The sequence below is a fragment of the Syngnathus scovelli genome, chromosome 3, assembly GCF_024217435.2.
Source record: "Syngnathus scovelli strain Florida chromosome 3, RoL_Ssco_1.2, whole genome shotgun sequence".
Lineage (NCBI taxonomy): Eukaryota > Metazoa > Chordata > Actinopteri > Syngnathiformes > Syngnathidae > Syngnathus > Syngnathus scovelli.
The window spans coordinates 22,040,286-22,062,186 of record NC_090849.1 but is presented as its reverse complement, the minus strand read 5'-3'; the positions used below and the strand labels follow the sequence as shown (position 1 = coordinate 22,062,186).

General features: G+C 44.0%; 1 protein-coding gene across 3 annotated transcripts in view; it reads left to right on the top strand.

Moving 5' to 3' along the window:
• Positions 1-20,545, top strand: part of antxr2a (ANTXR cell adhesion molecule 2a) — a 31,259-nt gene extending 10,714 nt beyond the window's left edge. The window contains exons 11-17 of one of the 3 annotated variants that reach the window (XM_049763254.1): positions 1,716-1,794; positions 2,210-2,305; positions 5,100-5,150; positions 5,261-5,350; positions 6,205-6,375; positions 6,452-6,532; positions 19,752-20,545. In XM_049763254.1, the coding sequence (XP_049619211.1) occupies positions 1,716-1,794; positions 2,210-2,305; positions 5,100-5,150; positions 5,261-5,350; positions 6,205-6,375; positions 6,452-6,532; positions 19,752-19,787 (604 nt within the window). In that variant the 3' untranslated portion in view covers positions 19,788-20,545. The other 2 variants (XM_049763253.2, XM_049763252.2) reach the window with 2 other exon arrangements.
• The last annotated feature ends 1,356 nt before the right edge of the window (positions 20,546-21,901 follow it).

Below are 21,901 nucleotides of genomic sequence, written 5' to 3'. Positions count from 1 at the left end.
GAACGGCCTCCGCACCCTTGCGGCTGGCTGCAAAGGCCAGCAGAGCAACTTTTATCCTCGGTTGTCTTTTTTTTTTTCTTTTTCTTTTTTCAACCCACTGGTCAGCTTGACCGGTGACGTAAGAAGACAGTAAAATAAAAAGAAAATACATCATTATTTCAATATTTATTAATTATATTAAAAGAAATTGGAGATTTTTTTTTTTTGATAGGTCAATTTGACATACAACAAATAGGAAAGTGTTTAAAAAAAATGTGAATAAGTATATATATATATAAAAAAAATTAAATAATTTCCCCTCAACTAATCAAAATCAAACCCTAACCTTCTTTTTAAATAATTTTACGCTTTAAAACAAATGAAGTTAATCCGCATTGGCTTCCACGTTTAATGTCTTATACTTTATAGTTTACAAATTAAATGCTAATAAAAAAACATAAATACCGACGTCCACGTTATCCTGTTTTTGTCAAAATTCCCAAACTTCAATTTCAAAATGTTATTTTTTTTTCCCCAATATTCTGAAATATTGAATGCCATACTTTAAATGGATAGTTGTACATGAGCTAGACGGCATGACAAAAATATAAATTAAAAAAATAACTAAAAAATGTTTACCATTGTAAATAAATAAAAACTATGAATATAAATAAGTCTAATAAAAAAATCCCATTATTACACTTTTTCAAAGCAGTTTGCTAGTCATTAAATGTATCCAACATTTACGTATAATAAAGTGAGAGCAAATTGTGCCGCCAAAGCTTTTTAACCTTATTGAGACACGTGGCATTTACTTTGCTCATATATTGATTTGCATCGCCAAGTGCGTGAAAAAAAGACGCCGGGCCTTGACGTGCTACGAGGCACAAGTTGAGGGTGCGTGGCGTAATGGCCCTCAATTAAAACCCTAATGATGAACGGCACCGCAATTTCCATATGCCCATTACGGCCCGTCCAATTACGGCCGCCTTAATGAGAACTGCGCATCGCTCGGAAACGCCTCAAATCCTCCGCCTGACAAAAAAAAAAAGAATGCGAAGGAGAAAGAAGGTGCGCCTTCGGGCGGCTCGGCCGGGCCCGGCCCGCCCGGCGTGCCGAATACTAACGAGGAGAGGTCTCTTTGCTTTTGGATTTGGCCCGAGGCGGCCAATCCTCCTGTGGATCCCAACAGATGAGCGAGCAGACCGTGTGTCCATTACGCCCCCCCGTCAATATTCCCATGCCTTGGCACCTTGCCCTTATTTACCCGCTAAATATTTAAGCAGAGCTTGGCATGCCCCCCCCCCCCCACCACCGGCGCGTCCCAATGCACTCTGATAGTGATTTTTTTTTTTTCTTCTCAACTTGTTGACACCTCCCCTCTTGCTCAATACTTGAGTCTTAACAAAAAAAAATCAAATTTCCATGACGTTATTGCAGATTTTTCAGCAATCCTTTGAATGTTTTTGACAATAAGCCCCATCCAGGAAAGTCTGAATTTGAATTTGGAGCATCTTCAGTGGAGTTTTGTTTCTGTTGCTGGAAAAAATGTCAAATGGATTTAAATTTTGAATTCTATTTTTTATTGCTACTCTTTCCGCCCTTACTTTGAAAAGGCAGTAAAACAAATGCACATGCTGGAGTGAGGACACTATGGTCAGATGGTGCTGGAAAAAAAAGTGAAATGTTTTTTTTTTTTTCTTTTCTGAAGCATGCAATCATTTGTGTCTTGCCAGGAGCATGGACGTGCTCATCAGCCTGAACAACGGCAAGTCGTTCATCTCCAGCTCGTACACCATCACCGCCTCCACTTGTGTGAGTCAATGCAACGCAATATAAAACTTTCAAACAAACGGATTATCATTTTGAAGTAAACAAATAATAATTCACACTCAAGTCAAATCTAGCTAAAAAAATGTCAATTTATCAGGGCAAACTGAATACATTTGCTGTTATCTTGTTCTAAGCTTAATGGTGACTTAACTGTTCGTCGCCCCCTGGTGGTTGGCGGACCTACATTAACTAGCCAGCAGAGCCTGCGTCTTTCCAGTCACAGTAAAAGCAGGTTGATTTCATCAAGGCTCCCAAAATTGGGGTCACGTATCAAAATATTTATGCAGCTAGCACCCTAAAAATGCAGTCGGAACACAACCCAAAACATGTCACGTTTTTTTGTGTGTCTTTTGTGACACCTGAAAGTATCAATGAACAAATTGTGACATGCTTGCAGTCCAACGGTCTGGTGGTGGCCATCGTGTTCCTGGTGCTTCTGGCTCTGGTGGCTCTGGCCCTCTTCTGGTGGTTCTGGCCTCTCTGCTGCACTGTGGTGAGTTTGGCGAGTCTGCTTCTTTTCCTATTTTTTTTTTCCAGGTCATCTCACTGACAGCCTTTTTTTTTAGAGGTTCTTTTGTTTCCGATTTCTTCACATTGTGAGCGAAACGCTGCGAATGACGGGATTAGCAAACACTAATAACAGGACAGCGTAGCCGCAAATCCGACAAAAAGCGCCGCCAATCTCCGCGCTTATTATTAATCGCGTCGGTCCCCTAGGTAGCGCCGTAACGCCGACGTCTCGCAAGCAAAAGATTTTGTTCACCTGCACGCAATCTGTCGCAGGCGACCCGCTGCCATTTTCTGCTTGCCGTCTTCCCGTTTGAGCTTCTTTGTGTGCCATCGCTAGGCGACGTTAGCGGCCAGCCGGCCGGCCATTTTACACCGCTTTGAAGTGGTTATTGTGCGCGACTTGCGGCTCAGCCAATCGGCTCTCTCGCTGGGGCGAAAGCTCAGTTTGGGTCGCAAAGGATGAGCACTTTCGGTTGATGATGTCTTGAAAGTCGATTAAATGCCACTCGTGTCTTTTTGACGCCTCCCTGCAAACTACAAGTGGTTGCTTGGTGGCCCTTCCCAATCTTGCTAGCCCGTACCAAAGTTAGATGTCGCCGCCACTGCTCTCCTCACTCGCGGCGCTTTAATTGATGTGCAAACGCGGCCTCCTCCATTGTTCTCTCTGAGAGCGGCTTGCACTTTTGTGTGAGAGTAAACTCGCCGTACCCTCGGGCCCTTTGGAAAACACTCGCAGCCACTTTAGAAAAATCCACAACAGATTAGCCGGGACGGGGCCAGGGGAGGGCACAGATGGCGCTCTTTTTGCTCCCGCGTCTCTGCTTTATTTTTTTTCCTGGCCACCGACGCAAAGCCCCTTCACCAGAAATGATGGACGTCACCTGGCGTGGCGGGAACCTGCGGGGACGGCGTCCAGCATGAGACGTGAGCATATTTTGGAGCGGCAACAAAGGCATTAAAATGTAAACCCCCCGCAGCATGTCTGGCCGCCGCCGTGTTTGTCTTGGTGCGGGGAGCTGCTGTCGCCTCGCACCCGGGGAACGCCGCACAAGAGGACGGCCATGTGTGCCTTGTTAATATTTAAACCCCCACCACCCCCCCTCCTCCTTTGTACCGCTCGCCAGTCTGCCAAGCCGCGACGCAAAATCCCGGCTCGCCGCCGAGCCAGCAGAGGGGTCACGCGCGTGAGCTGCCGAGTAGTAATTTGCTTTTGTTTGTCGTTTATTTGGGCAAAATGGCGGCGGAATCAAAGGCTCAGTCCGTTTTTGGAATTGTTTGATGACTCGATAACCGTATTGCGGCGCGCCGTTAGTATGGGTTGCTGCCGCGTGCGCGTTTTGCAATGAATCACCCGTGGATGCTCATTTCTGTTAGCACGTTTTATGCTATATGTTAGCACTAAGCTAGTATACTTTTGCTTGACGAAATGATTTTGTGCGCGTGTCTCGTCTTTGTGTTGGATGTGAACTGGATGTCGCATCTGTTCAGCAGGTAGAGCCGGGACAAAGTCCCCTCTACTCTATTTAGCCCACAATATGTCCCGAAAATCTGCTTGTGTAATTACTCGGGAGGAGCTAATGCGACCAGCGTACGGCGGCGGTGGGAACAACGCCGGGCAGCGTATGGAGAGGTCACAGGATTTGCTGATGAGCGTGTCAAAGAGAAATTCATTAAGCCTAATTGATGACTTTCGTTCATTATGCTAATGAGCGCGCCGGGCCTGCGTTTGAAACGCAAAGCAGGAAACAGCTGTTAGCGTCCTTGCTAACTCTGTCATTTGTAGGTTTCCGATGAAGGCCATGGTAGGGTTTCCAGGTAAGGCTTTCAAATTTGGGTTTTAAGCAAAACTTGACCGTTCAAGAAAGCCCATGTGAGATTTTGTTGAGCCCTTACAAGTTTGACTTTCAAGTCACATTTAGTCAGCGTTGCCATTTCAGATTAGGGCCATAATTCGGGTTTGAAAGGGTAGGGTTTCAAACCTTGGCTAGAGGAATGTCAAAGAGGAGTTAATGAAAGCTAATGTTTTTTTTTTTTTTCTGCTTCTGCTCATGAAAACGCAGCGTAAAAAGCAGCTGTAGTTGGTGTCCATTCCTTCCCACCACGCAAGAAATTCATCTGCTAAATGCCCCACATTGGGACAAAAGGTCCGCCTTGCTCTTTACGGCTTCGCTGATTAAATGGAGCGTGCTGTCAGAGTGCCCAACTTACAGAATTGGGGGGGGGGGGTGAGGGGCACCTCCAGCTCACCAGGGGGCAGCGTTTGAGCTTCTTCCCTCAGAGGGCGTCAAGTCGTGCGGGTTTCAGCCAATACGTACAAAAAAAGCAGGAGCTCCTTCTCTTCCTCCTCCTCAGATAGATAGATAGATAGATAGATAGATAGATAGATAGATAGATAGATAGATAGATAGATAGATAGATAGATAGATAGATAGATAGATAGAGGGGGATTCAGTTCAACCTCCTCCTCCTCCTCCTCTCAGTCTCCCGTCTTATTGGAGTTAATTAACTCGCCAGGTCCCGGGTTGGCTCGGGTGCGCTGAACCTCGTGCAATTAATTCAAGACGCGTCCCACCCTGTCAACAAGTTGACTGTTCATTTTTCACGAGGGAGGGGGAGGGGGCTCATGTTGCAAAACAGGAACACTCACCAGAGTCAGCGGGTTGCGGAGAGTTTTTTTCTTTTTTTGATTGGGTGCCCTGTCAGCCGTCAAGCTCTTGTCACATTTTCTCCTGATGGACATTCTGCTGACGTTTTTTTTTCTCTTCCTGTTTGTCCAGGTCATCAAAGACCCCCCGCCACAGCCACCCCCGTCAAGACCGCCGCCACCTGTGAGTACGCTTTTGGATCAGGCTTCCGGCTTCAAAATGGCCCAGGCTTCAGAGCTTTTGAAGGCTGTGATGAGGCCTGGAACAACCACGCTAACGTCTCTCCGTTGCAGGAGCCCGAGCCGGTCGGCAAGAAGAAATGGCCCACCGTGGATGCCTCCTACTACGGAGGAAGAGGAGCTGGAGGCATCAAACGCATGGAGGTCAAAAAGCACACACAACACACACACGCACACACATCCCTCTTTTTTCCTCATCTCGCTAGCTTCATCCACCTCTTTGTTCTCCTCCTCTTCCTTCTCCTTTTTTCTCTCCAAACTTCTCATCTTCAACCTTCTCCTCCTCTTCTCCTCCTCGTGTTCTTCCTCTTCTCCTCATCTCTCTCTCTCCCGTTAACCAACCAATCCCACATTAGTTTTACCTTCTTCTAAAAGTCCCACGAGCGCGTTGTCGTGTAAACGCGAAGCGGGTCAACAGGAAAGCGCTTACGCTGCTTTTATTACGACGTGGCCGTCCATCATTCCGTCGGTCAATCCGAGCCTCGACAGCTCTGACGCGACAGGCTGTCCTTCGTCGTCCCGTCGCGATGCCGTCACGTCGTCTCGGCTGTCAACGTGTCCGCCGTCCTCACCGTTACCCCCCCCCCACGCTTCTTTTCCTCGTCCTCCTCCTGCACATCATCTGTAAGTCATCACGGGGATTTCCCAGCATCCTCTGGGAGCACGTAGCTCCCTTCCCTCGAGAGGACGTGCGATGCCGTGCCTTTGGTCTTCGCGTAGCCGTTTGATGAGCCTTGTCAGGCCACGTCCTCGCTTCTACAGTCAAGGAAGCAAAGTCTCCGACATCTACTGTACCTTCGACAGGACTCGTTCTCATAAAGATGCCAGAGTTGCACACAAAGATGCCATTTTTCACGCATGCATCGTTTCATTCCGGTATCTAATGCGACCACAAAATATTTTCTCACAAGAAGGCAAGGAAATGTTATGAATGGCGTCGTTGACGTCAAGCGTCTACTTAAGTCAAACACAAAAATCCATGTCTTTGATCCGTACAGGTGCGCTGGGGCGAGAAGGGCTCCACCGAAGAGGGCGCCCGTCTGGAGAAGGCCAAGAACGCGGTAGTGTCCATGCCCGAGGAGGCCGAGGAGCCCATGGTGAAACGGGCCAGGCCCGCCGCCGCCTCCCCCGGCCGCCACGCGGACAACAAGTGGTACACCCCCATCAAGGTGAGGCGTCTTTTGGTCTGCTTTGGATTCAGCTTTGGAACGCGACTGCGAGACTTAAGCACCGCATGTCCATCAGGGTCGTCTGGACGCTTTGTGGGCCTTGATGCGACGGCAGTACGATCGCGTTTCCCTCATGAGGCCCACGTCTGCAGAGAAGGTAAAAAAAAAGCTTTGTTGGTCAGTGTTGATTTTCAGCGTTATGCCTTGAAAGGCTGACGTTACTGACAGGTTAGATCTCAAACAGCCTGTGAGGATCATTTCCATCCATGATCCATAATCCCATTCGTACTGGCAAGTCTAAGCAAAAAGGCTCCCGCTCGCTTCATTCGCATGTGGCTCGCCAAAATCTTCCATCTCGGGACCTCTCGATACTCATCCTGGACCTTTACCTTGCGATTCAAACGGGAAAGCAACAGGTCACCAAATTGAAGGAAGTGCCTCAAGGAACCTCCCAGCAGATGCGGAGCTACATTTGTGGGCACTTGCCCTTTTTAGCCATTTTACTTCAAATACCTTTTTTTTTTTCTCGCCTGTCGCGATCAAAGCGCCGAGAGTCGGCGGCGATGGCCGACAACAACCCTCTCGGGCCATGATTATTTGAACAAGATTAGCCGGGCGCTCGTTCAGATCGGAGGAAGTAGACGCCTAGCATGGGCTCTGCCGTTGGTCGGGCCGCTTCGAGCGAAAAGAGTTCTTTCTTTCCTCCACCCACTGAGAATCGATTAGGAATCACATCGATGAGCGGTATTGATAATAGAAAGTCGACTTTTTTGGACGCGGGTCGTCAGTTTCCAACTGCTCCCAAGTTTTTGGCGGAAAAGCAGGTCATTTGGTTTAGCGCCGGCTGTCAAAGGCGGGAGGGACTGTGAGATGGCTTTTGATGGAGAACCCGGCTCATGAATGTTTCAACAAATGTTTCCCGGGCTTTTCGTACAGGTGTAAGGAAGCAGGTCGTCACCGACATCTGTTCGGCACGGGTCACCGGCCTCCAACCACTCCGTTATGCACCCCCCCACACACACACACACACAAACCCACGCACGCACACAGAGGTGTCCAATTCCGTGCCGCCGCCCTGAGCCACTGTTGCATTTTCCAGCAGATGCAGACGGGCGAGACGGGAAATGAGAGGGAAACTGTTTTTTTCTTTTGTTTTTTTTTTTTTATTCCGGGGGTCTCACATTTAGCGCCCGAGGGCCTTCGACACCAAAGGTAGGCGGTGGCGGCGGGGCGGGGGGCGGCCACAGCTGCAGTGCCGAACTCGCCCCGGGCGCAAATAAAGAGATCTGATGCGTTTTGACTGTGTTGTCGGGCGAGTGCTGGGAACCGGGGAGGCACTTCTGAGCCAGCTTGGCGCTCGCAACATCTGCCGCCAAGTTTTTCCCGGGATCGGCTGGGGACGGCAGGTAGAGCAAGATGGCGGGATTGGGGGAGGAGGGAGGGGCTTATTCTGGCAGCCCTTAGCAGCTGTGTGTTTAAAGATAGCGGCTATAGAGCGAAGCAACCCTCCCTCGACGCCGTCCGACAGGAAGCCGAGCGCGAGTAGGCGAGCTGCGACCAAACAGGCGGTGCACTTGTTCTGCTAGTGCGTGTGTGTGTGTGTGTGGGCTTCCAGTTGGATTCCCATTTGTTCCTCTCTCTTCGCATCTGTTCCTCACCAGGGGGACGAGTGGGCTGAGTGCTGGTGGAGGTTAACAGTACGAGCCGCCGGACCTCCACGCTGATAAAATGTCGTTTTGGTGTGTGCTCGCGTAAGGGTCTGTACGTGGGAAATCTCTTTATGTAATTGGCTTTTTTTTAATTTTATTTTTTATGAAAAAGTAATCGTCAGGTCTCGTTTTCTTTCTTTAAATATTTTTTTATTGTTTGCGATTTCTCTGCTGGTGTGGCTCCTTGGTGAAGTTGATATTAATAGTTTCAACCATTTTTGACAGATTACAAACTCAAAACGCGTTCAAACCCATCTTAAAACTTTCCTGATATTTTTATCCTTTGGAGCAGAAGACCATAAGTTTAAAATGTCGGGGAAAGCCAACTAGAACGCCTGAAATTTGGGGACGTGTTTATCGCCCAGGTGTTTGCTGATTATCTTGATTCGGCCGTTCAGGTTATAGGTCACATTCATGAAAGTTCTGCAATGAATTATCTGTCCATTTGAAACTGGCCGCACAGACTGTAAACAGGTCGACCTGTATGTTGGCGGCCATGTTTACAATCAAGCTAAGACAATAATCCCTAACGCGGCCCACTAGACAGCTTCAAGACTTTTCTCATGTTCAGACTTCTGTTCTCTCCCAGAAAATATGTCCCGTGTCACGGCCGAGGACAAGCTGTTGCTGGGATTTTGTCATCTGTTAGCGACTTTCAAGTCTGGAGGATTGAAATATGTAAATAAGCGTGTACCGACATGGGCATGGTGATCAAGACATCTTGTTGCCCTCATTAACATAAACTCAGACTTCATTAAATTGTATATATGCTGTATATGAAATAGGAATTTTTTTTATTATTTAATCCGATAAATAAGTATGCCGCTGAATAGGGTCACAGTCTAGGCCGTGGTTCTAATCTAGGCCCTTGTCTTAGAGCGACTGCTTCGGTCCTTTAATAGAACCTAGCCCATACCTAGGCCTTGGTCCCGGTTGAGGTTAAGACCTTTAGATTTAGCTCACAAACTGCAGCCGAATCGGCCAACACGGGTTAATTAACGTTTTCGCTCAAATGGAAGGTCTGGCAGTTGTTTTCATGAATGAAAAGAAAAAAAACAAGTTTGCGGAACGATTTCATTTTGAAGTATATCGGATCCACCTTGTACGCCGACGCCCAATTTCCTGTCCGGAAAAGATAGAAGGCTTGCTACGGAGCTGAGGGTTATAGACCGGAAAGTTTCCAGAGCACGCGACTCCATGTGATCAGATTGTCGTGTCTATGTCTTGAAACATTGCTCAACACTTGTGATGACGTTGTTTTTACATTTTCCACCTCTCAGGCCTGGTCTGTGGTCTCCCGACACTTTTATTAGCTGCTTCACTGCAGTTTAGTAGCAATTAGCTCCGTTAATTATAAGATGTCACGCTCTCTGATCCGTAGGTGCGTCATTAGCTTGCTTGTTTACTCCCCATTAAAAGTCTTTTATGGGGAAATTAGAGCTGCGTGCACTAAACACCTCTCTGCTGCCACCACGGCTTGTGTTTTTGTTGTTCATCAACTCTTTCTTAGAACATAAATTAGCGCCCCATTAGCATATTGTATCCTCACACGTGTAGCTAGCTAGCTAAAGATGTCGGTGAAACCTTTTAAGATGTGTCATCTGAAACAATAGCGCCTTTTATTAGACAAAAGGCGCGAAAGGACATCTGTTAGCGCTAACGGTAGCCAGCAAATGTATTTAGAGTTGAGATCATTTACATGCAGGCGTTAAGGTGCTGCTAGCGCTTCTAATGTTCACTAAGCTAATATTAACCGTGCTTTTGTTAGCTATATGGGTCAAAGGACGTAATTAGCTGTGAAATTGCGATTGCAGTACAACACATTGTGGAATTCACAAATAGATACACCAGGATATTACTTTCCTACAATGATTTTTTCATGTCTAACAGAAGAAAAATTCTTCAACAAGCGAGTATAAATCAATAAAATTGTCAGTGCCTCCCAGAAATTTGAAAATACAAAATGTTGAATTCCCTTTATTGTTTTTTTCTTTCATTAATATTTTTATCGTTAAATTGCTTTGTATGACGTATGTATTTAAATTAGTTCTCCTGAAAGTTGCTGTAAACAAAATTGCTAATTGAGAAGGATCTGAAAACGTGAGCGTTCACTGCGGCTCTCGTCGCCACCCAATGCAGCTGGACCGAGTAGCCGCATCGAGGGTTAGCCTGCTAGGATTGCTCGCGGTGCGGCCAGCCCTGGGCTTCATTAGTTCTATGAGTGGACCTGGGCCTCATTAGTTCTATCAGCGCACGTCCTCGTTAGCGCTAACAAGTAGCCAGATGACAGCTCCGTTCCGTCGCCCCCTATCCCCCCGGCCTGTGCTGTGACAGCTTTCACTGCAGCGGAAAAACCAAGCGACCGTTTACGAGCGCCGACCGCTCTCTCTTAACCAGATGACTTCTTTTTACATGAAGCCAGCAAAAGTAGGGCAGATGTCTGTGTGACTGGTTGTAAATTTGATAATGACCGCCATGTTAATCCTACCCCCCCCCCCCCCCCCCCAACCCTGCTACCTCCCCTCTTGCTCCGGACCTGGCTGGTAACCGGATTAACCTCATAAAGCAGGAAGCTTTTTGTTACTGCTGACTGCTGACTGGATGGCGGGACAATGGTTAGTGTAGCAAATTGAAATATTACAGCTAAAGCAAAAGACAAAATGATAGCACCCAGATTAATTAGTGCTAATGGCAGCTACAGGTTTGTCATTTGTAATCCGGTAAGAACAAGCTAACTATGAGTTGCAATCCTGTTTCATAGCAGGTTGCTTTTGTGATTGTTAGCGCCCATGTGAATTAGCCCAAATGCTAGCAGCTACGTATTTTATACCAAATCAACGGGCTGCTAAGACTAGGCCGGCCGGTTATGAGTTGCAATGGTGCATTTTTACAGGCAGGAATTCTAATTAGTGAAATAAAAACTTGAAAAGTTTAAGTCATAAATTTTAAAGATTATTTTATAGCAAATGAAATTGTTAATAAAATACAATGAAATAAAAAAAATTCAAATCCAATGTTCAGTTCTATATTCTAGATGAGAATATTTAAGAATGAAATAAATTGAGATTAAATTAAAATGCTAGAATTCAGATATAATGAACTTTAAAATGTAATTCATTTCGAAAAAAGAATGGAATGAAATTCTAAATAACACTAAATTTATTTTAAAACAAACTAAAAATGTAGTTGAAATAAATAGAAATTGAATTAGAATTGCATCAAAATCAAACTAGATCTTGCAATGAGAATAAGAAATCCAAATGAAATAATGAAATGAAAACAAAAGTAAAAAAAAATTGTTGTAATGAATACATTAACATCCAAAAGAAAACGTTAACGTTTGTTGAGCTCTCTTGATTATTCCTACATTAGTCATTTTTGGCCTTCTCGTCGTCTGGTTCTTGCCTCCCCATTAGCTGAAGGCTCTTGTTGTATTCGTCCGGGTGGTCTGGGCTGGTACCTGCACCCCGCGCAGAGGCGAGGGGAGAGCGCTCGTGTCGGGGGCTCATTTGCCCCCCCCGGCCTGATCCGATCCGACCTGATGTACCCCGACCCCCCCCCGCCCTTCCCGCCTCGTCCTCGCTCGGACCGCCGCTACTCTCTCGGCTTCCTTTCTTCATCGCCTATTAAAATCAAAGCGAGCAGGAGAAGGCGGCGGGATCTTGGCTTTAATTAAATTACATTATTGTTAACGTCAGCGTCGCAGGGGCCGACTCGGTCGTGTGCGCTCTGCCTCCTCTTCCTCGTTCACCTTCTGACAGACGTATAAAGGAGGAGGGGGAGGAGGAGGAGGAGGGGGTGAGCGAAGGCGGGGTGTCACACATCCTCGCCGTAATGTATTCTAATGCTCCCCTGTGTCCATTTGAATTTTTAAAAGGGTAGAAGCGGGGCCGTCATGTTATGCAGGGAATATGTTCACAGTGAATATTCGATGAGCGCGTGCTTATTTTGTATACATGAATGTAACAAGGTGGCCGCCCTGCCTAATGCGGACTGAAGGGCCCTCGCGTGTGCGCAAAAAAAGCGTTTTGAACACCGCCGCCGACACGGCGTTATGAACGCGCACGCCGACGCGAGACCTTTGACAAGCGTCTGTTCACAAACACGCTTTACACTCATGGCGGGAGCACAACAGCAAAAGGCCAAAATGAAGACTAAGCATCATAAAAATTTTTTTTTTAAAAATCCACCCTGTTTTGCTTAGTAGAATGAATTTGGCAGGGTATGTCTTTCATGAGTGGGTGCACAAAAATTAAGTCATGCTCACTCAGGCACAGGAAGTGTGCCATTTTTGAAGTTTGGGTCAAACAAACTCTTGTTCGAAAGTCTTGCAAAATTCTGCCCCAGAAACCAGTTTCAGTTCGCAGTATGAAATTTGGTAGATGGTTTTGTGGGTATCTCATGAGAAGACCAAAAGTCTCAGGAACCCATGTCTGAAAATACACACAGGCAGTTTGCCATTTTGATTTGGAGTGGATACATATGTACATTTGTCATGATCCAAGAAAGTTTTGAAAAATTCGGACCCAAAATGTCGATTACTTAGCAGCAGCAAATTTGGTGGACCAACAAAGGAGTCGAACAAGACCAAGACACATTTCTGTTGGTCTTCTCGAAAAGACACTTTTCAAATTTAGCCCTCTTAACCACTTTCAGTTCGCATTATGAATTGTCAAGTGTTTTATAAATTTCGGACCCCCAAAAATAACACCGTGTAATTTGGTTGCCATATCTCACATGTAGACCCACAAAAAAAAATCCCAGGAACTTGCGTCTGAAAAGAAGCAGCAGCTCTGATTGTAGGTTCACGTCAGCCTTTGGAAATTTCTACGTATTTGACGGTCAACACGGCCCGCGACTTTTATTTACAGCAAACAAGTTCATCTGCGCAGAGGCAGATGTCGTCTTGAAGGATGTTTCTCTTCTTATGAATAAGTTACCGCCGTCCATAATTGATGATGGAAAAAAGATGCAGATGTGACAATAGTTGGCGCCGCCGCTCATTTAAAACGCCCTTGGAGTCCTTCCAGATGTGCTTGTCGTCATTTTTTCTCCCCTCGTTACGTTTCAACTTTAATTTTCTCCGTTCGCCCTCGGTTTTTTTTTTCCGTCTTTGATGGATGCCGGTGGAGTTAGTTAATAACGCAGCTTATTAAGCTTAATGACAATGTGATCTTTTACCACTGATAGCTTGTCCGGGTCTTAATTAAAGATGATACACTTTTAATTAGGCTCTCTCTTGCCGCCGCCACCACAGCGACCTCTCCTCCCGCGGTTTGTCGTCAAAAAGCCGACACGGCAAAATCAAGCCGACCGTGACGGACGCGGTCCTCGATTTGCCGTCTTTAGCTTTAGTCTTTAGTTAGCCTGTCAGCCGGCTTGCGCCGTTGCTGTTATGGACATTTATGCTCGGCGCCGTTTCGGAAATATGTTTCAGAAATAGTACACGATTTTATTGTCGTGATTATTATTAGCATTATCACGCTCAAATTTACACGTATTGTTTGCGACTAGCCTTTAATTGCTCTTTCCCTCGGAATATCGTGTGTGGCAATATAAGACTACCAAAAGAAAGTGTTTTTGTCTTATGTGGATGTGCGTGCGTCAAATCAATAGCGAACAAGCGGTTCCGTTCGGTTGCCAGAGCTTCAAAGCTGTTAAATCTCACCCTCCAAAAGTTGACAATCATCGCACAACTTGATTTGGGTGCGAGCATCTGAACCCCCGTGTGACACGCACACAAACATGCTCACACGCCATGAAAGCTTTTGCAGGAAAGAAGCCCGCCATGTTTTCCGTCAACAAACCCCCCCCAAAAAAAAATCTGATCAATGTTTGGGTTCGGCCTAATAATAGCGCAAGCTATACATTTTGTTCTTGGACTCCTTGGAAGGCCAGTGTTGCGCAACATAGTTCTTCCAAATCGTTTATGTACCAAAAGACGGCGGGCGAATACATGACAACGAGAAGGAGAACATTTGGCTGTGATTATCAAATGAGCATCAGAGGTGAAGATCACAAGGCTATAAAATTAAAGTCAAATTTCACTTTGGTTTTCGCAATTTGATTGGTTTTCTGTTACCTGGACTTGAAGCCACTAGAAATTTAGTTTGATATCTGTGAGTTGACATTTTTTTGAAGCATTTTCGTTTTCACATTATCAACCAGAAGACACAGATAATAATCACCGTGACCGAAGATCTAAATGAATTTAGTCATAATCCTACAATTGACCATATTTAAGAACGTGCACACACACACACACACACACACTGTATTAAATCTCCAGCATTACATTACGACTCGTATGCATTATTAGCATGCAGCTCGATAAGCATATTTTGATTTTTTCACGTTTCTCTCGCCCGCGCACTCTGGCGTTACTTTACAACCTCGTAAATAACAACTTTGCTTCGCCTTGCAGATTTAAAGCTGCAACTTTTCTTCTTTTCGCTCCAAAATCACTTGTAATGCAGATATACGAGCGCGCAAATGAAAAGTTTGACTGTAGAAGTTGGAATGCGTTCTACGTCACTATCAATTCAATCAAAATTGGCGTAACTGAATATTTTGAGAATAAAATACAAATTCCCTCGTTTCACATTTTTGAAACAAAAATCAATTCCTGGTCATTATTTTAAATGTCATTTTGCAAATATATTGAACAAGCCGTATTTTAAAACTCAAAAATGAAAAAGGAATACAAATATGTTAAAAATACAACGTCTAAGAGGTTATCTTATTAATTCATTCAATGACATTTTTAAATCTATATAAAGAAATTTACAGACAAGTCATTTTATGTCCAAGTTAATCACATTTCAATAAATACAATAGAATGGTTTGTAATCCTTCATTTTAGTGATTTAGTTCTTTTAGTGTTTTTTTTTTGTTTATTTATTGCAGTTTATTTATTTTTATTTATTGCAGCATCCATCTTGTATTTGTCGCCTTTGTAAAGCTCTTTTATTTCGCGCCCCCGCTAATCTTGTCAGCGTATCGAAATACTCGTCTGAAGAGCTGCGATTGCTTGTAAAAGGTCTCCTAATGCAGAATTGCAGATTTTTACGAGCACGTCGTCATCAGACTTTGATGAGGCCCGCCCGCCTGCGGACGTGCGAGCTTATGTTTTTCTTTTTTCTTTTTTTTTTGCTGCACTTTGGAAGCGCCTTCTTCAGCAGGACCGCTTTCAAAGTACACGTGAGCTAAAATAAGTAAAATAATCATAACATTATGTTTGAATTTTTTTTTTTTAAATCACGTTTTATTAAACATGACCCTTTTCTAGTTTCAAGAAAAGGCCTATCACAATCAATTCTTAATACAATTGATGATTATTTAATTCCTGCAGAATTGTTTCACTTTTGAACTCAGTATTTTATTTTTCATAAACAGGCTAGCTGTAGGCTATCTGCATATGTAGCATAATATACATTTGCTAGCCAGTCAATTAACCGCTAAGCTACTCGCTTTAAGCAAAACAATCTTTTCTTGTCTACATTGGCCCGACTCCATGCCACTTGTGATTATTTCATGCTCTTAAATTGTTGATGTGCGCCGCTGCGGCTTGCGAAGCGGGAGCATCCGCGTTGGCCCTATACGGCGTTCACACCGCGCAGGGATTTGGACAGCGCGGTGGCGCGGCTCCGCCCTGGTTCCCTTGGTTGGATCCCGTTCGTCCATTAGCGCCATCTGTGCCGTGCCGTCTGCGAGGGCCCCGCCGCCCGCGCCAAAACTATTGGCATTTCTCTGGAACAAGCGCAGGGACGGTGCCCAGAGCGCTTAGCTGCCAATGATGTGCACTTACTCGCGCGCAAAAAAGAGAGAGAGAGTCAGGCATCAACTCCAGGGAAGCAGATGGGCACCAAACATCTGCATCCGCTACAAAATGGCGCCAAGCGTCTTCTGGCTTCATGAGATGATGCTGATTCGTCGAATTTGACACTTCGCCAGACCTCGAAACCAAGCTGGCTAATCAGAGCCTAGTGTATTAACTGTTAGCATGTTAGCAATTTTTATTGGGAAAAAAATAGCTAACAGCTTGATAAGTAGTAAACACCACCAAATGCACTTATTGCTACGTTAGCTAGCCATTGCTAGCATCATTTTCACAATTTTTAAAAATTGTTTTGCTTATTTAGTAGCAGCTAGCTGCTAAATATTTATCCTTGCTTTTATTTGTATTTACAATGCTATCTTGTTAGTATATGAACGTATATAAAAAGTACGTCTCGCAAGATGTCAGACTGTCTTGTCGAGTAACCAAATCTCATGTTGCTCAGTGAAAGGGGCTTTGGGAGGTAAATGTTCAAAATCTCTTGGGATGGGGCTTGGGTAGGAGCGCTGTAAACCTCCCAACATGCCTTAATTGGCTGCTTCAAACCAAAATGGCTGACTACTTCATCTTCTCTTACGATTCAAAAAAAAACAAAAAACTGAGCGATTGATTGGTGCAGACGCTGAAGTTCAGAGATGCTTTTTCCAGACTGCTCTGCATATGCTGCTACCGTTTGCTAACTTTTTAGCGCAAGCTGTCGCCACTGATCCCAGGTCAGCCGACGACTGCTCCGATGGCCACATTCCGCTCCGTCAGCTTCCCCCGTTCGGAGTGTTTGATACTCCCGCACTGCATCACAGGCCGACGGTTTAATACCCTCCCGTAAATTGGATGCCTGCATCAGCGCTGTCTGTTTGTGGATGCATCTGCTTAGCGTGACGCTGACTAAAAAATGACTGACACAAGGTCTCCCTGGCCATTTTAGCATTTTTATCAACTCTAGTTAGAAATAGGACTCGATGATGACAAAACATTAATGCACCTCCGTGGCTTTTTTTAAGGCAGGTGTGTTGGCGTTGTTACCAATCGATGGCATGCTATAGGCTAGCATGTCAAGTGTTAGCCTACTAGCAATTCTCAACTCATGATTATGTGCGATGACAGTCTTTAAAAAGAAGAAAGGTCCGAGCGCTCTGTGATCAAGGCGCGTTTGGCCGTGGCTCAGGTGGCTGCCATTTCCGAGCGGGCCAGATGGCAGCGCTGTGTGGGCAGCGTGTGCATGTGTGCGCATGAGGGGCCAGCGTCAAGATGGCCAGCAGTCTTGCGGACTAGGGAAGATTGCTCACACACACGCTGTTCTTTGCGTCTGCGGTCTTACTGCCTCCGAATTCTACTTTGAATGACCGGAAAGCACCCTAAATTGGCTGCTCAAAAACAAAATGGCTGACTGGGAGTTTTTGGTGGGTCTCCTCGTGAAGGGTTAGGGTCAACCAAATGCTATGTTGCTAAACCAAGATGGCTAAACATGAAACAGCCCCAAAAACCTTGTGGTCGAGTTAGAGTGCCTTTCGAAGAACCCCTGGAAATGTCTGCTTGGAACAGTTTGAATATTAGCGTTGGCAGTAAACTTGATGGCTAATACTGCAAAAAGAAGTGTTTGCATAACGAAAAGCATGTTTGGACAGAACGTTGCGGTTGGGCTTGCTAAATCCCAGATTAGCGACGCTGAAAAGTATCCGCCGTTGTTGGCAGGCGTCTTATGACCAACATCTTGCCACCGGATTACACCTCGACTTTTTCCACGCCGCAGATGGATGATTGTTCCTCGATGAGTCCTTCACACTTTGTTTTGCAATCTCTTTGGTGGAAATAAAGCATCCAGCAGTTCGTTTAACAAGCCAAGAAGAAGAAGAAGAGGAAAAAAAAAAAGGCATTTGGATGGCGTCTAAATCGCCGTCAAGCTGTCTGCGCAACACACAACACATGGCCGGCTCATTTACATTTGTACTTTTTCTTTGATTTGTAAAGCAGCCGGGATTTGTCCATTATTTACAAAGCCCTGCGAGGAAAGTCACTAAGTAACTCAGCAAAGAATTGGACGCAAATGTGGCATCAATCAAGGTGATCGAAAGACCGGCTAATACAAATTGAAGTTGTTGCACGCATTACTGTTTGTTTAATTGAAACGTTTGGCTCATTTTGAAATTAATCACTACAACAATTTAATTTAAAAAAATGAATGCACTAATTTCAATCAATAATCCAAATTTTTTAAATAGTTTAAAATCTTTTGGAAGACTGATGTATTCAAATCATGACTAAAAGTGACGGTTAAAATGTAAATCTCGAGATGTATTCCTCTCACGACACTTTTTTCTTTTTATTTGATAAAAGCAACAAACCAAAAATGAAATACTTCTCAGTTAATCATTGTATTTTGATGATTACCGCCCTCTCAGTTTTTTATTTTCATGTTTTTAGAGCAGTTAAGGCGCTTTGTTTTTTTCCCCAGAGGTCTTTTAACACTCTTTTAAAACTATACAAATATGTTTTTGATTGAGCATGTGCAAAAGATGAGGAAAAATATTATACAGTATATCGACCCCTCTAAGCCCACAGTAAACAAATCCCATTTTGTACAAACTAATAAACTCAACATTTAACAACATATATCAAAGATGGACATTATAAAATCCTACTGCCATTGCAGAAAAAGAGGGTTTCTTCAGCAAAAACCTGAAATGCTTCCTTTGTGTTCTTTCAAATGTGTCAAACTAAAGTGTGTCACGCCATCTAGTGCGTGACAGTGAAATTACACCCCACCTAAAAGGGGTGTGGTACACAATAATAAAAAAAAAAATATGGCACCAAATAGCTCACTACTGCTAACTTGGAACCCGTGATGGAGGCGAGGGGGGAATTTCTGTGCTATGTTGGGGACCATAGGAAAAAAAAAATCAAATAAATTAATTTGCATTTTGTTCCTCTTTACGAACACGATGGCGTAGACTTTATGCTTTCAACACGCCTGCTTGCAGTTTGTGCATGTGTGTGTGTGTGCGTGCGTGTGTGTGTGCGTGTGTGTGCTTGCTGACACTGTTGAGAGATTCGCAGTGTGAGAGCTCCCTCTTGGTGTCGGCTAGACTACTGTTGGCAACCACACATACACGCACGCACACTCTTTGACATGCTGAAATGAAGACATGAATATTTTTTTCGTCATATATTGGTGGATTGTAGAAATGTGTTTGAAATTTGTTGAAATTTCAATTGTTTTTTTTTTTTAAGAAATTGAACTTTACTTTAAAATGTATTAACAAAAACATTTTGATTTTTGAAATGAATGAATTATTTATTTTGTGATATTTTGGGCTTTTTATATCAGACTGACTTTATTTGTTAAAATATATTGTCATCATTTCTTAATAATTTGATTGCAGATGATTTACATTCATTTATAATTTGAATTTTCTTATTTAAATTTTTTAAATACACTGTGGACATTTTAATATTGTGGGTTCTATTTATAATCGTAGCAATAAGTATAATAAATGTGCAAAATGCAATTATACAGTCTAAATGAAGGCATGACTAAGAAATTGTGTTTTTAATCATTAAAAACTATGCTAAATATTTATGTTTTTAAAATCGTATTTCGTAATCATATCTATATCGTTCTTTGCCTATATTTTTGACAATATCATCAATATATAGACATATTTTATTTGTGTTTTTATTTTATTTTACCGTGATATTTAAACATTTTTACTATATTAGAATTTGGTTTTCCTCATTCACATTTAAGCATAACATTGAAATATTAATATTAATTTTTGATTTGCTCTCGTCATGTCAACTAAATATATTTTATTTGTTTGTGTTGCCTTCAGGGTCGCTGCGTAAATTTCAGCCGCGTTCAACGTTAGATGACGCCGCCAATGACGACGGGACGCTCACCGCCCACCGCCCATGGACCAGAGAAGAATTTCACACTTTTTTCAATATTTATATTTATATCCCGCCGCTTTTAATTCTTATTTTTATTATTATCCCACAATTTGGGATCCCAAATGCATCGCGAGCATATTGAAGGATGAAAAGAAGAGTTTGTCAGAGCGATTTCGGCAGGGGGGCGGGGGGCGGGGCCTCCTGACAATCCTGGCCGTCTTCCTCTCGGCGACGTCTCGTCACCGTGAAACTCTCCCGTCCGCATCCTGCCGTCCCCCCCTCTCACGTGTGATGGGTGGACGACAGGAAGGACAAGACGGACGCCCCCGAGGTTTTCGGACTCGGGCGAGACTTTGCCCTTTCTGATACACCTTAAGTCGTCAGGGAATTAATAGAGCGTAGCCCCCACCCCCCACGGCCCGCCATACCCATCTAATTGTTCGTCTTTCTTCTGTCAATCGTCCAAAAATATTTTGCCTTCATTTCAAAGCAAATGCGAATGCACTCGGTACCGATTTTTGCCTTGAAATATTTTCGCCACCAAATATGAAATATTGACTGTTTTGTATTCGCTTTGGCATACTTGAAGTTAGCTTAAACATCATTTAATTGTCAATCAAATGAGCACGCGCTGTTATACTAGGACGTCTTGATCAAGCATTTCATTTTGTTATGGAGTTTTGTCATATTTTTATATTAGAAAAATATTTTTGAAATAAATATATATGATTATTTATTTCCTCTGAATTTGATTTGTACAAAATCAAAATTTATTCAGCAAAAAATATCAATCATTTTAGGATATTATTTTGAGTGTTTACGTTTGACTCTTTTTACAGACAAGACGTTTGGCCTCTCGGTTTGTCGCCAGAAAATTATTAGAGCATATTTTGGCCGCGGGGCTCGGCCTGCCTGTGCGAAGGGAGTGAGAGCCCGGGCGGGGCGATGGACGGACGGCTGGTTGGTTGGTTGGGGTTTTGAAGGATTGATGCCTTGAATTTGCTTGACACGTGCTAGTGCTCAGCAAGGCATGAACTTCTTTTTTTTTTTTTTTTTTTGGGAGGACAACAAAGAACGGAAATGTTCATTAAAACAATTAGACGCCCGTGAAGTGACCCACTGCTGAAAAACCGGGGCAGGGAAAAAAATAAAAAATAAAATTTGAATTTGAACAATACAACAAATTTTATGAAATAAGCATATTAGTTTTGCAATTATTAACAAAATATTTTGACTTTTTTTTTATTAGAAAATTGAACTTGTTTTGGTTACAACTTAATTTATGAATATTTATTGTTTATTTGTTGGCGAAGAAGTTTTTCTTTTTAGTTCAAAATGTCACATTAGTTTTTCAAATTTGAAAAAAAGCTTTCATATCCACCTGAATGTGCCAGTTACCTCCATTCAGCCTTTGCCGATTCTCGTGACCCGCATGAATGATAACGGACCATAAAAACCAGCAAAAAAAGCCAACCCAAAAGCGAGACACGCCTCGTTGTCGAGCGCGTCTGCACCCCAAACGCAAAGCCAAAGTAACAGATGCGACGGACGGATAAGTATTGTTCATTTCCAGAAATGATGTAGCCTATTTTTTGCGTAGCGTGCCCACGCCCCAATCCCAAAGGGAGGGGAGGAGGGTGGCTATGTGGCCGCTGCGGGCGGCTCCATTTTTCTTCTTGGCCATGTGAAGAAAAAGGCCGGAACGACGCCGTCACTTTGCGATCGGGCCGCGCGGGGATTGGAGTGGAAGAGCTGACAAGGCCGCCGCCCCTTTGACGGCGAGCGCTACGGACAATGACCGGTGGCGGCTGGCCGACCGCCTTAGCGCATGACATCAAAAATAAGTTCAAGCGTCGTCAACGCCGACAAAGCCGTCCAATTATTATTCCTTTGTTTGCCACTCGTCGAGATGCTGCCGACCCACGATGGCCTCTACCGTGACATTTTGTCCATTGTTTCAGTTTAGCTACAAATGTTTCTTTCTACTAGGGACAAACTATATTCTGACATAAAATGTATGCCATCTTTTTAAGATTGTAAAATTTTCATTCAAGACTTATTCTGAGCAGTTTTTGAAGATTAGATTAATCTA